The 18,046-nt window shown below is 31.4% G+C and overlaps 1 protein-coding gene across 1 annotated transcript; it reads left to right on the plus strand.

The window, feature by feature from the left end:
- Positions 1-1,390: 1,390 nt before the first annotated feature.
- Positions 1,391-8,567, plus strand: LOC143078369 (ryncolin-1-like). The gene is made up of 6 exons (XM_076253251.1): positions 1,391-1,493; positions 1,648-1,728; positions 2,418-2,548; positions 2,867-2,963; positions 3,424-3,588; positions 8,285-8,567. Exons 3-6 carry the CDS (start codon positions 2,522-2,524, stop codon positions 8,521-8,523), a joined length of 528 nt encoding a protein of 175 aa, XP_076109366.1. The 5' UTR covers positions 1,391-1,493; positions 1,648-1,728; positions 2,418-2,521; the 3' UTR covers positions 8,524-8,567.
- The last annotated feature ends 9,479 nt before the right edge of the window (positions 8,568-18,046 follow it).

Raw genomic sequence — 18,046 nt, forward strand, 5'->3', positions numbered from 1 at the left:
AAGAAGGGATATAGTTACGATACTGTTGTCAGGTCATTAAAGATTGCATATTTTGGCGTTAATATTGATTCACTTATAGGGTCTTTGCATCGGAACTAAACACATTTATTCTTAATAAACCAGTTGTTGGCATGACACGGGTTATGTTCTTCTCATATATGTTATGATGGTATGATACTAAACCCCTCACGGGGAGGATTGTGCCTGATATTCATATGATGAAGACATAATTTTTCAATCAGTTTAATTGAGGTCCGGAGCTGGCATGTCAGTTAACTGCTAGAAGTCTGATGTTATTTATGTATTATTGTCATTTTGTTTATTTTGTTTGGTTACATCTTCTGACATCAGACTCGGACTTCTCTTGAACTGAATTTTAATTTGCGTATTGTTATGCGTTTACTTTTCTGCATTGGCTAGAGGTATAGGGGGAGGGTTGAGATCTCACAGACATGTTTAACCCCGCCGCATTTTTGCGCCTGTCCCAAGTCAGGAGCCTCTGGCCTTTGTTAGTCTTGTATCATTTTAACTTTTAGTTTCTTGTGTACAATTTGGAGTTTAGTATGGTGTTCATTATAACTGAACCAGTATATATTTGTTTAGGGGTCAGCTGAAGGACGCCTCCGGGTGCGAGAATTTCTCGTTGCATTGAAGACCTGTTGGTGACCTTCTGCTGTTGTCTGCTCTATGGTCGGGTTGTTGTCTCTTTGGCACATTCCCCATTTCCATTCTCAATTTTACCTAAACATTTGCCACAATATATATGTTGTATTCAAACACCAGGAGCATGTAGGTCAGTTGACGTTGGTCGTTGCCTATCGTAAAGGTTTTTGTCCATTGTTTTGTACATACATCAGGCCATTGGTGTTTCTCGTTTTGACTATTTAACATTGTGCAAAATCATTCCCTTTACCAGTCATAACCTATGCCGTAAAATTTAAATAATCAATAAAAACAATTGCACAACGTAGCCCACTTCCATTAGAATGACATTAACATGAACAAAACAATACAGTTCTTCATAAAACTAACTGAGGATGATAAGCATGATATCTACAATTGTTGGTAAGAAATTGCAAGATTTTTTCTTTATAGATAACAAGTTGCAAGAAGTTTCATCATAAAGGTTACTTGTAATTGAAGGTAGATGCCAGCATTTATTCTAATCGTCAGATCAACGGATGAGCACAATATACGATAAATTAATTCATTCAAAATAACAGACAAGGAAGTAGTGGAAATTCGTTAAAAAAACCTAATACTGTTCTTAGAAATGTGAAACACTCCAATCTGTTACCATAATAAGTCACGCAACTGTTATTAAGGTAATCAGTATAAATAGTTTATTAGTTTCAATTTTATACCAAATACAATCAAAATGTATCTATCTAGCATACATACACCGTACATAGTATTGTCTATTTTTGTATTGGTAGTAGTAACAACCGTTACAAATGGCGACAGAAATCTTCTCACATCAGCTTCTGATTCTGGTAATTATAGTACAGCAAAATAAGTGTTTTTGATTTTATAAACATCTTACATTGACTGTTTAATTTACTACTTGAATTATTTATCTTTCCACTTTTTTTCTTTTTTTTCTTCATTTTTAACATTATTAAAACTGAATTGAATAATGTGTTTAAGGTGTGTGCTTTTATGGAAAAACGGCTGAAAGAGTACTTAGCATCTTGGCAACTGGTAACCACAGATCTTTACTGCCTTCAGGTAACACACTTTTGCATCAAACTTTATCACTTAAAACATAGCGGCATGTATATATATAGATGCTTTGTCTAAGCTAATGCCCTTACATGTAATATAAAAAAGTTATCTTCCGCTCTTATTTTGTACACATAATTACGATGTATCTGAATAAAAATCTTCAATGTCCATTTACAATATTGCATTTTTAGTTAGAATGGATTAATAATATCATGAGTACTGAATGAAGATAATATACTCCTCATTATCAATAGCAAGTAAAATCCTAAAAGATTGTTAAGAGTGTCTACCCAATATTTATCAAAACATAACACTTTGTTTAACCCTTCTATGTACCAATGGAAAAGTAGAATACTACCATTCCCCTAAATAAACTGATAAGTCATTTATAGATTTCAACATGAAAAATAGCTTTCAGTGCAGAATTGAAAGGCAAGGTTGACCAAGTGTAAAATGACCAAGAGAAAACCATCGTGTCGCTTTATTCATGTTATTGTTTGGGCTAAAAAATAACTATGGCAAAATATTCATTTTTTTTTCAAATTTTATTCTTATAAGGCTTCGTTCCGAAAATATTTTTAGGCCAAATTCTCGAAAAATGCTAATAGTGTTGCGATTGGGTGGATTTTATCATATTAGTATTCTTTAAACCGAAGAACCTATACTCTTAAATAGTTTCTTAACTATTTCAGAGAAAAGAGTTAATGACTGCTCCGATTTAGACCGCAAACATTACAGAAGTGGAGTCTACAAAATCTACCCGGCAGGTGGCGCTGGATTCAAGACGTACTGTGATATGAAGACGGATGGAGGAGGATGGACGGTAAACATGTTTTAAAATCTACTGAGGAAATAGTAAAGAAAGCAAGTGACTGACGAATTATATTCGTTACTGTAAGATAATAGTAATTGATACTGTAAAATGATTGGCAGACATCTTAGTAAATTTTCAAAACTTTTAAAATAGACATATTTTTATTACTATTTAAGGCGGTTTATTTCTTACATCATATGTTTATATACGCACATCTTATATTTATTCTACATGTAATTGGTTCATTCAGTTAAATTATAATTAAAATTATATACTGCAAATTATTTTACGTTTTATGTACATTGTACATTCATATTTTTATTTTAGGTTTTTCAGCATAGACAAAACGGTAAAGTGGATTTCTACCGAGGATGGGAGGAATATGTAAACGGATTTGGTAATCTGAATACGGAATTCTGGTTAGGTTAGTGTTTTCTTAAAATAACGTTGAGGATAACAGGAAGCACGTTTCCCCACTTTTACCGAGTATTCAGAAGGTACATGTCCCTCGAACAATTTATTATCTTTAGTTTTTTTTAATTTGATATTTTCTTTTAAATTATGCATGAACCTATCTACATGTTCTATATGAAATCTATCGAAATTGTGGATTGAAAAAATAAGAATATCAACAAATTTTTCAAGGTTCCTGAATTCAACAGAAAGAAAACATTCGTTTCAACTTTGAACGTGTACCAGCTACTTCATATAGCTGTAATTATTCCTATTATAGCTGTCATGTTTGACATAACCGTATTTTCCATGTATCTGCTTTTAAATATGTATGAGGGCTGCTATCATAAATGTAGATTCGAATGTAAACGGGTGATAATGAAAATATACATATTCATCTCTATATTTCTTTTCTTTTTATTATTTAAAAGGCAATGATAAACTGTACAGACTAACATCTAAAGGACATTATGAGCTCAGAGTTGATCTGGAGGACTTCAATGGCGATAAAGCCTACGCGAAATATTCTACTTTTTACATTGGCGACAAGTCATCTTATTACAGACTTACAGTGAATGGTTATAGTGGAACGGCAGGTAATACTCCCATTTTATAAATGAGGTTTTGCTGAACTATCCTGATTTGTCAATCAATGGTAGAAATTAAAACAATGCTTATAGTTTTTATTTCAGAATTAAATGGTTCTGAAATTAAATATTAGTCTTTATTTCAACAGTTTAGCTATTGTTGCAATGTGAACAAGTAATGGGTTATTCGTTACATTTAACATTGTTATCAAGCCACTGTTTATTGACAGTTTCTAAAGACTTAGACAGGTCTTTTTACTATCTTCGGATATGTTTAATTCGTAAAAGGAAGTGTTAAGCATGTCTCAACATACGATATTGCTCAGAATTCTCCTCAGTTAGGGACACCAATTTATTTTTTATCCTTAAACATTTTTTCCATGCTGTAATTCTTAAGTTCTCTCAATCATTTCGCATTAAAGACGTTATGTATTAATTTATTTCGTTTGATCTTTTGGTAAAGTTACAATGAAATAATAGTCTTTCTATTATTACACTTTTTTTTATTAATTGATTAATTCCGATATAGTCCATAATAACAAAAATCATTACTTTTTTTAAAAGGTATTTTTAAACTACAATGGGAAGACAAAAAAAAAAAAAAACCCCAAACTCCCCAGTAGATTCAAAAAGGGTAAAGTAAAATCAAACGCTTCACAATATCAACCAACGGATTGAATTGAAAATAACTGTCATTTTCTACCTACTGAAGTTAAAATCAAGCTAAACAGTAAAATTGTGTCATATTCTACCGGAAGTCGAAAAATATCTCATTATTTTATATAAAAGAATTAAGAAACCACTTAATATTTGGAGATCTATAAGTAAATTATCATTGGAACCGGGATTAACGTTGAATATAGCAAGTTATAAACATGATAAAAGGTTCCGATATAAAAGATTTAAACAATTCAAATAAGAAAACTAACTGCATTATGTATACACTGTGTATCATCGCAACCGGAAATTGGGTACTAACGAAGCGGAGAGAAATAGACAAAAAAAATAAACAAGGTAAGAACTCCTTCATTTTAAAGCATTTCCACTAATTTGATGAGGCTGCCGCTTAAGAAATGATTTTCTGATATATAATTCTTTAAATTATTAGGCCGATAAGTACAAAATTAAGACAAGATTTTGTGTTATACTCCAAAACTTGCCACTTAGTACAGGAAAATTTCGAGGTCGATCGTCTTCTGTCGCCCCATTGTCAAGATATTGAACTGTTTTTATGCCCCACCTACGATAGTAGAGGGGCATTATGTTTTCTGGTCTGTGCGTCCGTTCGTCCGTCCGTCCGTTCGTCTGTCCGTTCGTTCGTTCGTCCGTCTGTCCCGCTTCAGGTTAAAGTTTTTGGTCGAGGTAGTTTTTGATGAAGTTGAAGTCCAATCGACTTCAAACTTGGTACACATGTTCCCTATGATATGATCTTTCTAATTTTAATGCCAAATTAGAGATTTTACCCCAATTTCACGGTCCACTGAACATAGAAAATGATAGTGCGAGTGGGGCATTCGTGTACTGAGGACACATTCTTGTTCATTATTTTTCCAGACACGTTTTTAGATTATTATAGTGTGGCCTCATATTTACAAATTTGTTGTCAAAAAGATGTTTTTGAAAGAGTATGGACAAAAACATTGTTTGTTTATTGTACGGCGAATTGCAGGACGTTGTACGGCGTCTTGCAATATATTGAAATTTAAAGATGAAATTAATCACTGTTTAGATAATATCAAGTGACGATATTTTGTCGATATCGAAGCTGTACAGGCTTACAAATATACAAAATAAACTGCATATCAAATATTATAAAATATAGCTATGCCGTTAATACCGTTCAGAAGTCGTCGTTCCGTACCGCTATTCGATTTTGTACAAAACGTTTTTTTCAACCATATTATTCTTAATACATTCATATATAGTTTTACTACTAACGACTGTTTGCTTATTTGTTAGAGTGAAATTTTGTAAGTTCAATAAAAAACGACCATTCATCTTTTGTTGGTGCCGTTTTTTTTTAAATATAAACAGTGGAGATGTGGTATGATAGCAAATAAGATAACTATCCATCAGGATCAAATAGAGTGTATTTAAGGAATTATATGCTATTCAACAAGAAAACACACGACATTACCCATAACAAAACAATTTATGAAAAACAACAAATATGATAAAGATGAATCAACGACAACTACCGAACTACAGGTTCGAGACTTCGGACAGACACATAAAGTATGTGCTGGGTTAAACATATTGTTTATTTTTTTAATTTCTGAAGTGATTCATTTGTAAAAAGAAAAGTTAAGAAAGACTTTGTTTTCATTGAAAGTTCAGAGAAATAAATCTTGAATTGTATTTCGAATTAATTTTCTTGTTTCTTTTTGAAAATAAGATTGCATTTCTTTTTTAGTTTCAGCAAATTCAATCAATCTTTTTATCTACAGGGGAAAAAACTAATAAAAGACTGTTGCTAAGGCTGTTTGGTCTATACTTAAAGGAGTGGATAGCGGGGTAGTGAGAAGGAATGCACGTGTATTCGTCCGAATTTTCATTGTTGTATATTTGCAAGATTATTATGTATAATATTTCTCAGTAAACTTTAAAAGTAATATATAATCTACAGTTATATTTTCGTGGATTTTTCCAAAAGAATTTATGAGTATGCACCGTCAGGATTGAAAAATATTTCAACCTGTTCTTATTAGATGTTATTTGATTTGACGGGCCGCACGGACATTGGTTACACTTAAAGTTACGTCAGGGGCATGGAAACAAGTCAGTGAAACAGTGACATGCCTTTTCGAAAGTTACAGCTATTACCTGAGTGCTTTTGTACATGTCGTATTCAAATTGTATACATCTGGTATGTAAAAGATGGAAAAGGACTGTGTTCAAGCCTTATATTTTGTATGTTCCAGACCATATGAGTATTTGGACCATACGCGTATGGTCATGACCAAATGGGTATATACTCATATGGTCAGGGCAATTAACACGTTTACTTTAAATACTTTTAAACTCTTCATAAGGTACGACCCTTCTACGTTGTCACGTCATTAAAAAGGTAATTTTATTTCATTTTAATTATAAAAAAAAGATTTATTTAAAAGAATAAGCAGTTTCACACAGTTATTTTTACTCATTATTTAAAAGTACAATGAGAAGATGTCAAAATTAAATGCACCTGTTGTAAAAAGAAATTTTTTTACTTTACGTATACGGGTAGTTGACAAGGCGTCTGGTGATTTACCACGTTTTTTTGTGTAAAGTCGATGACATCAATGGCAAGGATCATAGTTTTTTTGATTTTTTTCTATGAATATGGTGTACTGCAGTCATGTTACGATATTTGAGAACCAGAGCTTTTAAAAACACCGTAGACACATCGGAATGGCCCAAGACCTCGATATAAGTGAACGCAGCTGCAAAGGAGACTATCTTGTCACATGCAAGCAAAAGATGTAACTAAAAAAGGTTCGTGCACAACCAAGACGCGCAAGTGCTGAAAAGTTATGGTACCATGTGTAAGTTAATGGCTTCCTAAGCATTCATGCAGGAATACAATTAGCGATGAATACTAAGACCAACTGACTGTGGCATCTATATTTAATGTTTATGTAGCCTTTGAACTATAAAATTAATACATTTTTATGTAACCATCATTGTCTTTGTAAAATACAGTTTATGATTGTATCATTGAAAACCTTTCAAATGCATGTATGAAAAAATACCTATATGGTCCGACCCGTTAATACCTATTTGGACCATACGCGTATGGTCGGACCATATGAGTATACGCATATGGTCATGACCATACGCGTATGGTCCAAATACTCCTATGGTCCGGAACATGTGTACATCTTAATGCTGTCAAGCGAATGGTATTTTTATCAAATGCATAATTAGATATTTGAACTCAATACTTTATTTTCTTTGAAAGGACGGCAAATAAATATTTTTAAATTAGCAAGTTGCCATACAGTAAATTTGTCAACACGAGCAAGTTGCCGTACTATAGACTTTATTTTTTATGGTCTGTATTCTTTAAAAAACATCTTTTTGAAAACAAATTTCAGTAAATATGATGCCACACTATAATAATTTAAAAACGTGTCTGGAAAAATAATAAAAACAATTCAATATCATCAAAATGGGGCGACAGAAGACGATCGACCTCGAAATTTTCCGGTAATAAGTGGCATGTTTTGGAGTATAACACAAAATCTTGTCTTAATTTTGTACTTATCGTCATAATAATTTAAAGAATTATATATCAGAAAATCATTTCTTAAGCGGCACCCTCATCAAATGAGTGGAAATGCTTTAACTTGAATGAATTCCTAACTTGTTTACTTTTTTCTTTATCTATTTTTCTCCGCTTCGTTAGTACCCTATTTTCGGTGGCGATGATACACAGGAATCATCTTGTTGTATTTAACTATATACTATTTTTTTAACGTTTTACTTATTCAAATTTAAGTACTTTGTAAGTGTAACTAGAAAGACAATACATAATAATGTATATTTGCAAGCATTGCTTTTTAAGATCAGGAAATTTATAAAAAAAAATGACTTATAGATTAAAAAAATAGCTTTGAATTGGTAGAGATAGCCAAAATTGCAGAATGAAAAATGAGTTAAAAAAACTAGTTGTTGTTATTTACATCATTGTCAATACATTTTTATTTTTATATGATATAAGGTGATTCTTTAAAGAGGCATACCAAACAGGCTTTCTCTACAAAAGATAAGGATAATGACAGCCATAGCAGTGATTGTGCTGAAGTGTACAAAGGGGCTTGGTGGTATAAAGACTGTCATGACGCTAATCTAAACGGACTGTATCTAGGAAATAAAAAGGATTACAAAGGATTGCGATGGAGTCATTGGAAAGGAACACAGTCAATGAAGACTACGTCAATGATGATTCGGAGAGTATAAACATAACGCAATTGGTTATACTTTTAACAAATAAATGTATAGATTCCATACTCTCTAGTCGAGTTTTATCTTGTTTTATGAATATGATGTTTACTATAGTATGAAAATACGTTATATAGTTTAAGATGTACATAGTTTTAAAATATTTATTTCGATTAAATACATGGCAACATTCACATGCTTTAAGTTACATTCAACGGTCAGTTTTGTGTGATCTTTGCATTGTGCACGATCTGTTTGTCTTTCAAATTGTATATTTATTAAAGGAGCATGCTTGATGAATATGAAAATAAGACAAATGATGTGGTACGATATCCAATAAGACAACTCCCTACCACAGTCCTAATGACATAGAAGTTAACAATTATAGGTAATCATTCGATCTTTAACAATGAGCATAACCCATACCGCATAGTCAGCCACAACAGGAGTTTATTCCAAAAACAATTTAGTGTGTTTAATGAAGTTTTCTATGTTGTGTTTTCTGTACTATATTTTGTCTGTTTGTCTTTTTTAGCCATGGAGTTGTCAGTTTATTTTCTTCTATGAGTTTGACTGTCCCTTTGGTATCTTTAGCCCCCTGTTATACAACCTACATATACAACGATGCCGACTTCTTCGGTAATACACGTCAAAGACACCAAAGAGAAAGCTTTGCTGGTCGACTGTCACGGTTAAAAATACGGTTTTTGTTTTAAATATCCTAATAATGTCGTAATAGGGTACCTCAACTATATATGAATTGCAGAATCAACTTTCTCAACAATACGTAAATTGAACTTATTAGACTGAGGTACTGGTCCTGTTTTGACTTTTATATTGGTTTATCATTTTTATTTTTCAAATTAGAGATTTTCGGAAAAAAGTTTTAAACATAATTTACAAGGAATCTTCTTAATAGGAAGCTATTAAACCAAGAGTTCCAAATGGTGAAGTCGAAATTATCCCTTCGTAACTTTTACGGACGCCATCACAAAATGCAAGTTGGTTGACCGTTATGGAATATAACCGTTTCACAGATGATATCGGATAAGTTCCTTATATCGTAACTACAATACCCTTTCCCTTTTCACGAATGTGACCTACCGAAGTAGACCAGCTTTGTAACATAAGCAATACGACGGGTACCACATGTAGAGCAGGATCAGCTTACCCGTCCGGAGCACCTGAGATCACCCCAAGTTTTTGGTGGGGTTCGTGTTGCTAAGTCTTTAGTTTTCTATGTTGTGTCTTCTGTACTATTATTTGTCTGTTTGTCTTTTTTATTTTTAGCTATGGCGTTGTCAGTTTATTTTCCATCTGTGAGTTTGACTCTCCCTTTGGTATCTTTCGTCCCTCTTTTAAATCCAAAGTTCTCTGTATGTTGGCATTTATTTTTGTGGCATTTTAGTATTCCTGTTGGTTCTTTGTTTTCATTTTATAGTTGATGTATCTCCCTCGATTTTAGTTTGTAACACCGGTTTACCACTGTTGCCTTTATTTACATCCATAGTAAGATAGTACATTAATGATTAGTTGATGTTTGCTCAGCGTACAGTAGCTAACATTTTAACAATATTGAGTACAAAACCACATCAACAATCTAATTTTTCGCACTGGTAATTTCCTATCTTTCGCCTCTTGTTGTCTTATTTTTTGAATAAGGAATAATTCGAACATTTAGTTCCTTGGTGTTAAAAAAACTTAACATAAATCATGAATAAAACCTCTGCTACACACTCACCATTTCATTATTTCATCCTGCCCATGTAACCTTTAACCGATACTTTAAGTGGTGGTCTTGTCATTTGATTTTTTGTTGTAACGATAGTTATTCAATCTTTTGATGAAAAAAAAAATATAGTGACAAGAACGTCAATATCAGCACCAAAATACTGTTCGGTGAACACTGTGGCATTGCCTCTTCAACGCAAACTGTATCATGGTGCCACTTTTATGACTCTTGTCTATCTGTATCGATTTAAAGATAAGTAAAAGATAGATGGATGTACTATTATCTTACCTCCTATAAATTTATAGAGATATGATTGGTTAAAGGATTACACGTGGTGACTATGTATATTTGATATAGGGTGTTTTAAAAAATATAGGATTAGTTACCAAACTTGGTTAGTTATATTGAGAAAAATCTGAAAGGATTCAACAGACGACGAAATTGATGATGAAAGGTTGAAATAAGTTCATAAAGCATAAGTTAAAGCTAACAAGGTGTTATTTTTGGCATAACGGAGTTACTTCCCGTTCAAAACAAAAACAAAGAAATCTGAAAGGATTCAACAGACGAAGAAATTGATACATGTAATGATCATGAACGATTGAAATAAATTCATAAAATGAATTTATAGCTAAAAAGTTGTTACTGTTGGCATTTGATTTCTGTATAGACAAATAGAAGTAGGAACTTAATACTAAGTATTGAAGACTTGCTCACTTCTCAACCCCAGTATTTGCCTAGCTAGTGATGACAGTAGTAACTACTTAGACAACTCGGACACAGAGGCCCCTACCATTACTTTGATTGTAAAGGAATAGAATGCAACTCCTATGTATTCCGAAATTTAATATCCCAAATAAAATGCTAGCATTTGCTGCTCACAAAAAGACTTTTAAACCAAGAGTTTTAAGTGACGCAATTGAATTATTATACAGAACATCCTACATATTTGCCATTTATGCATGGTCTCATTCGATCTCCTGCATGAAAAAATCAGCTTATATCTTTATATTTCAATTATAAAACTAGCATAAACAGGAATCGCTCATCAATATTGAATGCATAATGTTTAACAGAAAGTGAGGATTTTGTATGTTTTTTTTATGACGTACTTCTTTGTTTCTTACTGTGATTTTTATTGCGTTGATGTATGCAAACTTTATACATAACTGGTGTTTATACAATTAATTAGTAATAGATAGTTTTCATCCTGCCCTGCATAAAGTGTATAAAAGCCTAGTTGATGCGATACTTTAAGCTTGTATTTCCTATCATGATTTACTTGAGAGAGATAAGTTCCTTACATGAGAGCAATCTAACCAAGGGTACCATTTTATGAGGTGAAAGTCATGCATCCACATTTAATTCTATGGTGAATAATTAACATTTTGATATTAGGGAAGTTACTTTTTAAGATGGATTTTCGTACCTCTGCCATTTCGTATCCAAAATTACGATTTCGTACCCAACATTAACCATTTCGTACTAACGATAAAAACCATTTCGTATCCTATGGGCAAATTCATCTAGTACTATATATACATGTTTACCATTTCGTATCATATATTTAGGGAAGTTGTAATTATTATTTTTTTTTTAGATATATACATAATTTTGAGATGTTTTTTTAATGTAACATAAATAAATTGCATCCAGACGTAGAAATGTTACAAAGACCCATGTTTGGTTTGATTTTAATAGTTTTTATCACATTATGGTTGTTTGCAGGATTGATCCTTTATTAATGTTTCAACTTTGAAAATAACTCCAGTACGGCGCGAGCCTTTAGTTCCAAATTTTACACAGTAAAACAATCAATGTTATCGGCAGAAATTTGACTGTTACTAAAGCGCTGGATACTACATGAAATAAATAAGTTCCACATATTTAAAAAAAATATATTGTACTGACTTTTTTCCTATCAAATATTTAACAATGTTTAATAGGTATTCTAATTTTAAATTTTTGGCATTTCTCGTGACCTCTACCGCCTTACAGGAAAAGTCAATGAGACTATTTTAACGCAGAAATTAAACACATATAAATCTTTCACGATGTTCAAAAGTGCATACATACAAATCTTCCACAATTATGAAATGGTACATACATACAAACCTACAATGTATTGTAACGTGTTCGCAAACCGGTGAGAACCTTTCTAACCAACCAAACCAACCACCAGACCAGACAGACATCAACAACGAACTGAACAGGAAATATGAATGCTCAAAATAATTACTACTACTGCTACTGCATACACAGCTACTTTTACTATTTCTGTACCAAAAATCTGTAGTACTGGAAATCTCCTTTTAATATTCAGTACTATTTTGTTACTTTAAAGTTATAGTAATATTTAGGTACCTGTATTTTACAGTACTTTATTTGTACCTGAAATCTAAGTACTGCAGATTTTTGGTTGCACGGTTACATTTTCAGCATATTGAAAGTTTGTCTTTTTAAAATCTCATAAATTTATGATGTTCAAACATGGAATACTGTGATCATTGTTGGTATTATTTTTGTACCAATATTTTAAGTACAAATCAAGTACTAGTAAATACAAGTACCTAAATATTACAATAATTTTAAAGTAAAGAAATAGTACTAAATATTAAAAGTAAATTTCCAGTACTACATATTTTAGGTACATAAATAGTACAATTTTTGTACCTATGCAAAAGTAGCTGTGTACTGAATATCACATAAACATAGTTTCTGGGTCGGTGTAAAGTCCTTTTTATGTTTGTGTGTATAAGACGGGTTGTATTTTTATTTATACTGCACTCGTTCTATTTGAGCAGTCAAAATGCGTTGACTGTACATTTCTATGTCATATCTAAATATAGAAGTTGCCGAAATTATATGTAATTAGTCATACGACCTCTTCAACCTGTTCTTGTTTCCAATGTAAACAACGATGCGTTTAACGACACATACTTGGGTTTTTTACAATTTTTGGAAAAACATATTTCACTTGTTAAGACTTTTTGTATGCAACCTATAAATCACTTTTTTTTTATCTTTATTATTGATATTTTAGTCTATACTCAAACGAATTGGTTAACCATCGATTGCGATTTTTTACAGGTTATGTACATTTCATCGTGCTGTATATTTCTCCGCCTGTATGATATAAGGCCTTTTTAAAAGGGGATTTTTCCCAATATTTTATTAAAATAAATATCATTAATTAACTAAACAACAACTGAAAATGTTTTTTTTTAGATTGCAGTATAAAGACAATAATAGTGCATTGACTTGACAAATCAACGATATAAGGATTCGGCCCGAAACGGGTTTCTAAGCTTCATCCTTATATCGTTGATATGTCAAGTCAATGCACTATTATTGTCTATATGTAATACAATAAAGTATCACATTAGAATTTAAGTTGTTGTTCTGAATTTATACACAAAATCGCTTTAAGTGTATAACAACTTTTATTCACCAGACATAATATTAATAACAACTGGCACACGAATTAACAGATATAAATCTCTGAAAGCAGCATTCAACAATGAACAATGTATAGATTAGAAGAACAGATAATACTTTAAAACAGGTACACCAAAACTGAATCAACATTCACGGAACACAGATTCTTTCAGCAACTCTCCATATAAATACATGTAAAATACTACACAAATAAATAAGTCACAATTTTCGTGACCCTTCTATATTATGAAAATATATTACCAGCAATCACAATGTTTGAAACAAACGGACACTTTTGCCGACTTTACGCACCTTTCACCTATTCAAAGTTAAAGTTCATTATTAAACTTTATTCTCGAAACTTATATTTAAGAAAACAAGAAAACTATGAAAAAAAAAGTAAAAACACAAAAATACTGAACTCCGTAGAAAATTCAAAAAGGAAAGTCCCAAATCAAATGGCAAAATCAAAAGTTCAAACACAATCAAACGAATGAATAACAACTGTCATATTCCTGACTTGGTACAGGCATTTTCTTATGTAGAAAATGGTGGATTGAACCTGGTTTTATAGCTAGCTAAACCTCTAACCTGTATGACAGTCGCATCAAATTCCATTATATTGTCAACGATGCGTGAACAAAACAAACAGACACAATAGGTAAACATGTCAAAAATAGGGGTACAGCAGTCAACACTGTGTTATCATCTTAATCACTATAAAAACAACAAATGTAACGAAGAAGCACAAAAAGCCATACATCAAATTTAACATCCTCATTTTGCTTATATTATACGATTTTATTTATCTATGTAAAATCCACCCATAAAGGATGGAAGATTTTAAGTACTGGTGTAAAATTGCACAGTTAGACATAACATAATTTTGCCGTTCAAAGTATGATACATAAATACAGAGTCACGTAAAGTAGATATAACAAAAAACAGACTTAACAGTAAAAGTAAAAGTAATAAATAAAATAGTTGTGTGGCTCAAAGTATGACGGGATACATAAGTACAGAGTCACGTAAACTGTATATCACAAAAAACAGACTTAACAGTAAATTTAGTATTAATAAATAAAATAGTTTTGTCATTCAAAGTATGACAAGATACATAAGTAAAAGTATACTAATATTAATAAATAAAATAATTTTGTCGTTCAAAGTATGATGGTATACATGAGCACAGAGTCGCGTCAAATGAATATCCAAAAACAAATGAAATTTCTGCCTCCATTTTATCCATAATTCGAAAAAAACATACAAAAATATAACTACAACATGTTCAGTATAGTCTAAAAATTATACGATTTCTATTGACATCATATTTATAACAATACCCGTTACTTCCGGTAAAAGAAAGTAACGTACAATTGATCAAAAGCTGTCGGTCAGAAAAACACACGTTTTCTGTCATTCTGGAACATACAATATTAAAATTATTAAACAATATGTAGGCTATAATGAAATAAAAAACACACATTTATACAATAATACAAAATACAGTTGGCAGACATATAGACAAAACTATGTACACAATATCAATAAAAAGTTTAGGCACTGCTATCTGTCAAAATCGTCACAGTATATATTCCATGAGGTACGAAAATGGTCAATGTACTAAATGGTCAGGGTTCGAAATTTCGTTATTTCACTGTCGTCCTGTCTTCTATAAATCTAGTGTCATTACTACTGATGACCTATATGTGGCGGGAAATATATGATAAATTAGTTCAGTTTAATTACTAAGTGGACCTTAGTGTTTATATAAGAATCAGTCAAAGTCAGAAGTGTTAAGCATCATAATAACCATAAAAAGCGGCAAATAAATAAAACATTCATTACACAAAAAAGCCACTATAAGCAAAATCTATAATGTTTTTCTAATTTAAACATTCTCTGAAACAAAACACATTAGGATGGAAATTAGCAAGATTGACAGTAGACAATATAGGATTCAAACAGCTGTAGAAAATGAACTGTATTTCCATGATGGAATCAGCAGTGAGGTATTCCATAAACTAATTTTTAAATCATAAAGACATTCATAAAGTCATGGGGCTAGTACAGTCAGTGTTATATCGAGAATATTGTCACACTTAATTTTAAACTTGCAAACTTGATTGTTTTTGTTTTCAAATAAAACAACAGAAGTCTTATTATTCTTTTTGAAATTGTCTTATAATTTAAAGAGAAAAATATGTTTATATCACAACAAAGAAATACTCTTTCCTTAAATTTGTTTTTAAATAGTGAAAATGAATATAAAAAATTCTAGTTTCTAAAGGGTAAAGTCAAACAAAAGTGACAATATAGAACGTTTTCAACAAACATGACTGAAGAATCCAGGTACAGAGGATAATTTAAACAGAAAGTTCCTTATCGGATGGCAAAATAGTTTGCCCCGTAACACACAATTTTCTTTTCATATAAGACTTCAATACCTCATAAAAGGTCATTTACCAAAAAAGAACTCATCCTAGATTTTTTTTACACGATTTGAGACCCAAATAGTGTCAATGCTAAATTTAAATAAAAAGTCCGAGTCAGCCATTTCCCACCATTTTTGAAATATTAGATATTTCTATAAAAAAGGAGGCTCATTACCAATCAATATGTTTTGTTTATTCCGTTCTTAACTCTCTTTGAACTTATAATATCAGATTTTTTTTAATTTCAACTTAAAATGCATCCTTTAATACAATGTTAAGGAACATTGAACATTGAAGCCTGTTCCTAATCTGGCCCCAGAGAGTAGCAGCATTTATTTCTATAAGTTTTTAAATTTGAACATAAAGTGTATATTAAATGACCGCATTATAAATTTTTAATAAAACGGTGATTGTCTACTTTTAAGTTTGGGCTTGTCTGTCATATCTAATTTTTTTTCTCCGAATCTGTTAATTTAAAAAATATTCCATACAAATTGTAGAAAATACATGAAAAAAAGTTACTACTAGCATTGCATGAAATAATTTTTCAAAAGCCAATAGTGATATTCCTTAATATTTAATGTACTTTACTATAATACTTTCTTTTATCTCCTTTGCAACAAAATATATTCATTCTGTCAGTTTTTTTTACAGCACATGATAAGGGCAAAGACATTATCGTCGTTGTAAGACGACTGAATTGATTGCATTTTGTTCCAGTTAACCCATTTAGCTACAGATAATTTAACATAATGCTGTAAGTGTAGCTTTTACTGTTTTTGAAAATCAAATGCAAATATTCATCTTTTCATTACTTTCAAGATAAATGACGTGACAATTATGATAGGTTTATATAAAGATGTGTTTACTTTTATTACGGAGGTACTTAAGAACGAAGTTGCATACATAATTTAGGTTATATAACATGAATAATAACCGTTAGGAATTAATACAAATAATGCGGAGTAATCGTTTTGAAAAAATTGAAAACAACACATTTAATAATTTCTTGCGGTCGAAACGCTTTTTGGATTTACCTCAATCAGGAACGCTCAAAGCCAAACATTTTAAATCCGAAGATGTTTCAAAAGTGGTGGTAGAAAATGACTGTAACATCTGTGTTAATCGGTTATATATGTAGGACTCAAATATATGGTGGGTTCCAAATCTATGGCAGATTCCTAATCTATGGTAAATGTGACGTAATGCCACCCAAATCTATGGCAGATTCCAAAGCTATGGTAAATGTGACGTAATGCCACCCAAATCTATGGCAGATTCATAAGCTATGGTAAATGTGACGTATTGCCACCTAAATCTATGGCAGATTTTATACAATTCTAATCTATGGCAAGTTTTGTATTTTCCTAATCTATGTTTTTTTTTGTTGTTTTCAAATCTATGTCAGATTTTGTGCAAATGTAGAATAAAGCAGTACATATACAATCACCGACTTGTCTTTAGTAAGTTGAAATGTACGACAACGGGAGCATGTCTATAAACATTTGTAAAATAAAAAAATCCATAATGGTCAACCAAATCGTGATGTCAACCATAAAAAAAAGTTGAAGTGATATACCATAATACAAAAATAGGAATTAACATGACCTTCTACAGAAAAAAGCATTACCTAATATGTCAATGGTACCTGTTTAATCTATTAATTTAACAACAAAGCAGTTTTTATATTTTTATTTCATCGTTAATCAATATTTTTTAACTGGTGTCGACGATTTATGTCAAGGTGCATGGTATCCTGTAATTTCATTTTTCCACTTAAAATACTTTGCCAGCCATAGACGCTAAAATATTTACTATAAATCCATTCCCAAAACATCTACTTAAATAAAACCTGTGTCTTTCTTGATCGCAGGATTCGGACGGCATATCACTTATATATTGTCCCTCCTATAGATAAAAGAACACACCTTCCTTT

The sequence above is a fragment of the Mytilus galloprovincialis genome, chromosome 6 (assembly GCF_965363235.1).
Source record: "Mytilus galloprovincialis chromosome 6, xbMytGall1.hap1.1, whole genome shotgun sequence".
In the NCBI taxonomy this organism is placed as follows: Eukaryota; Metazoa; Mollusca; class Bivalvia; order Mytilida; family Mytilidae; genus Mytilus; species Mytilus galloprovincialis.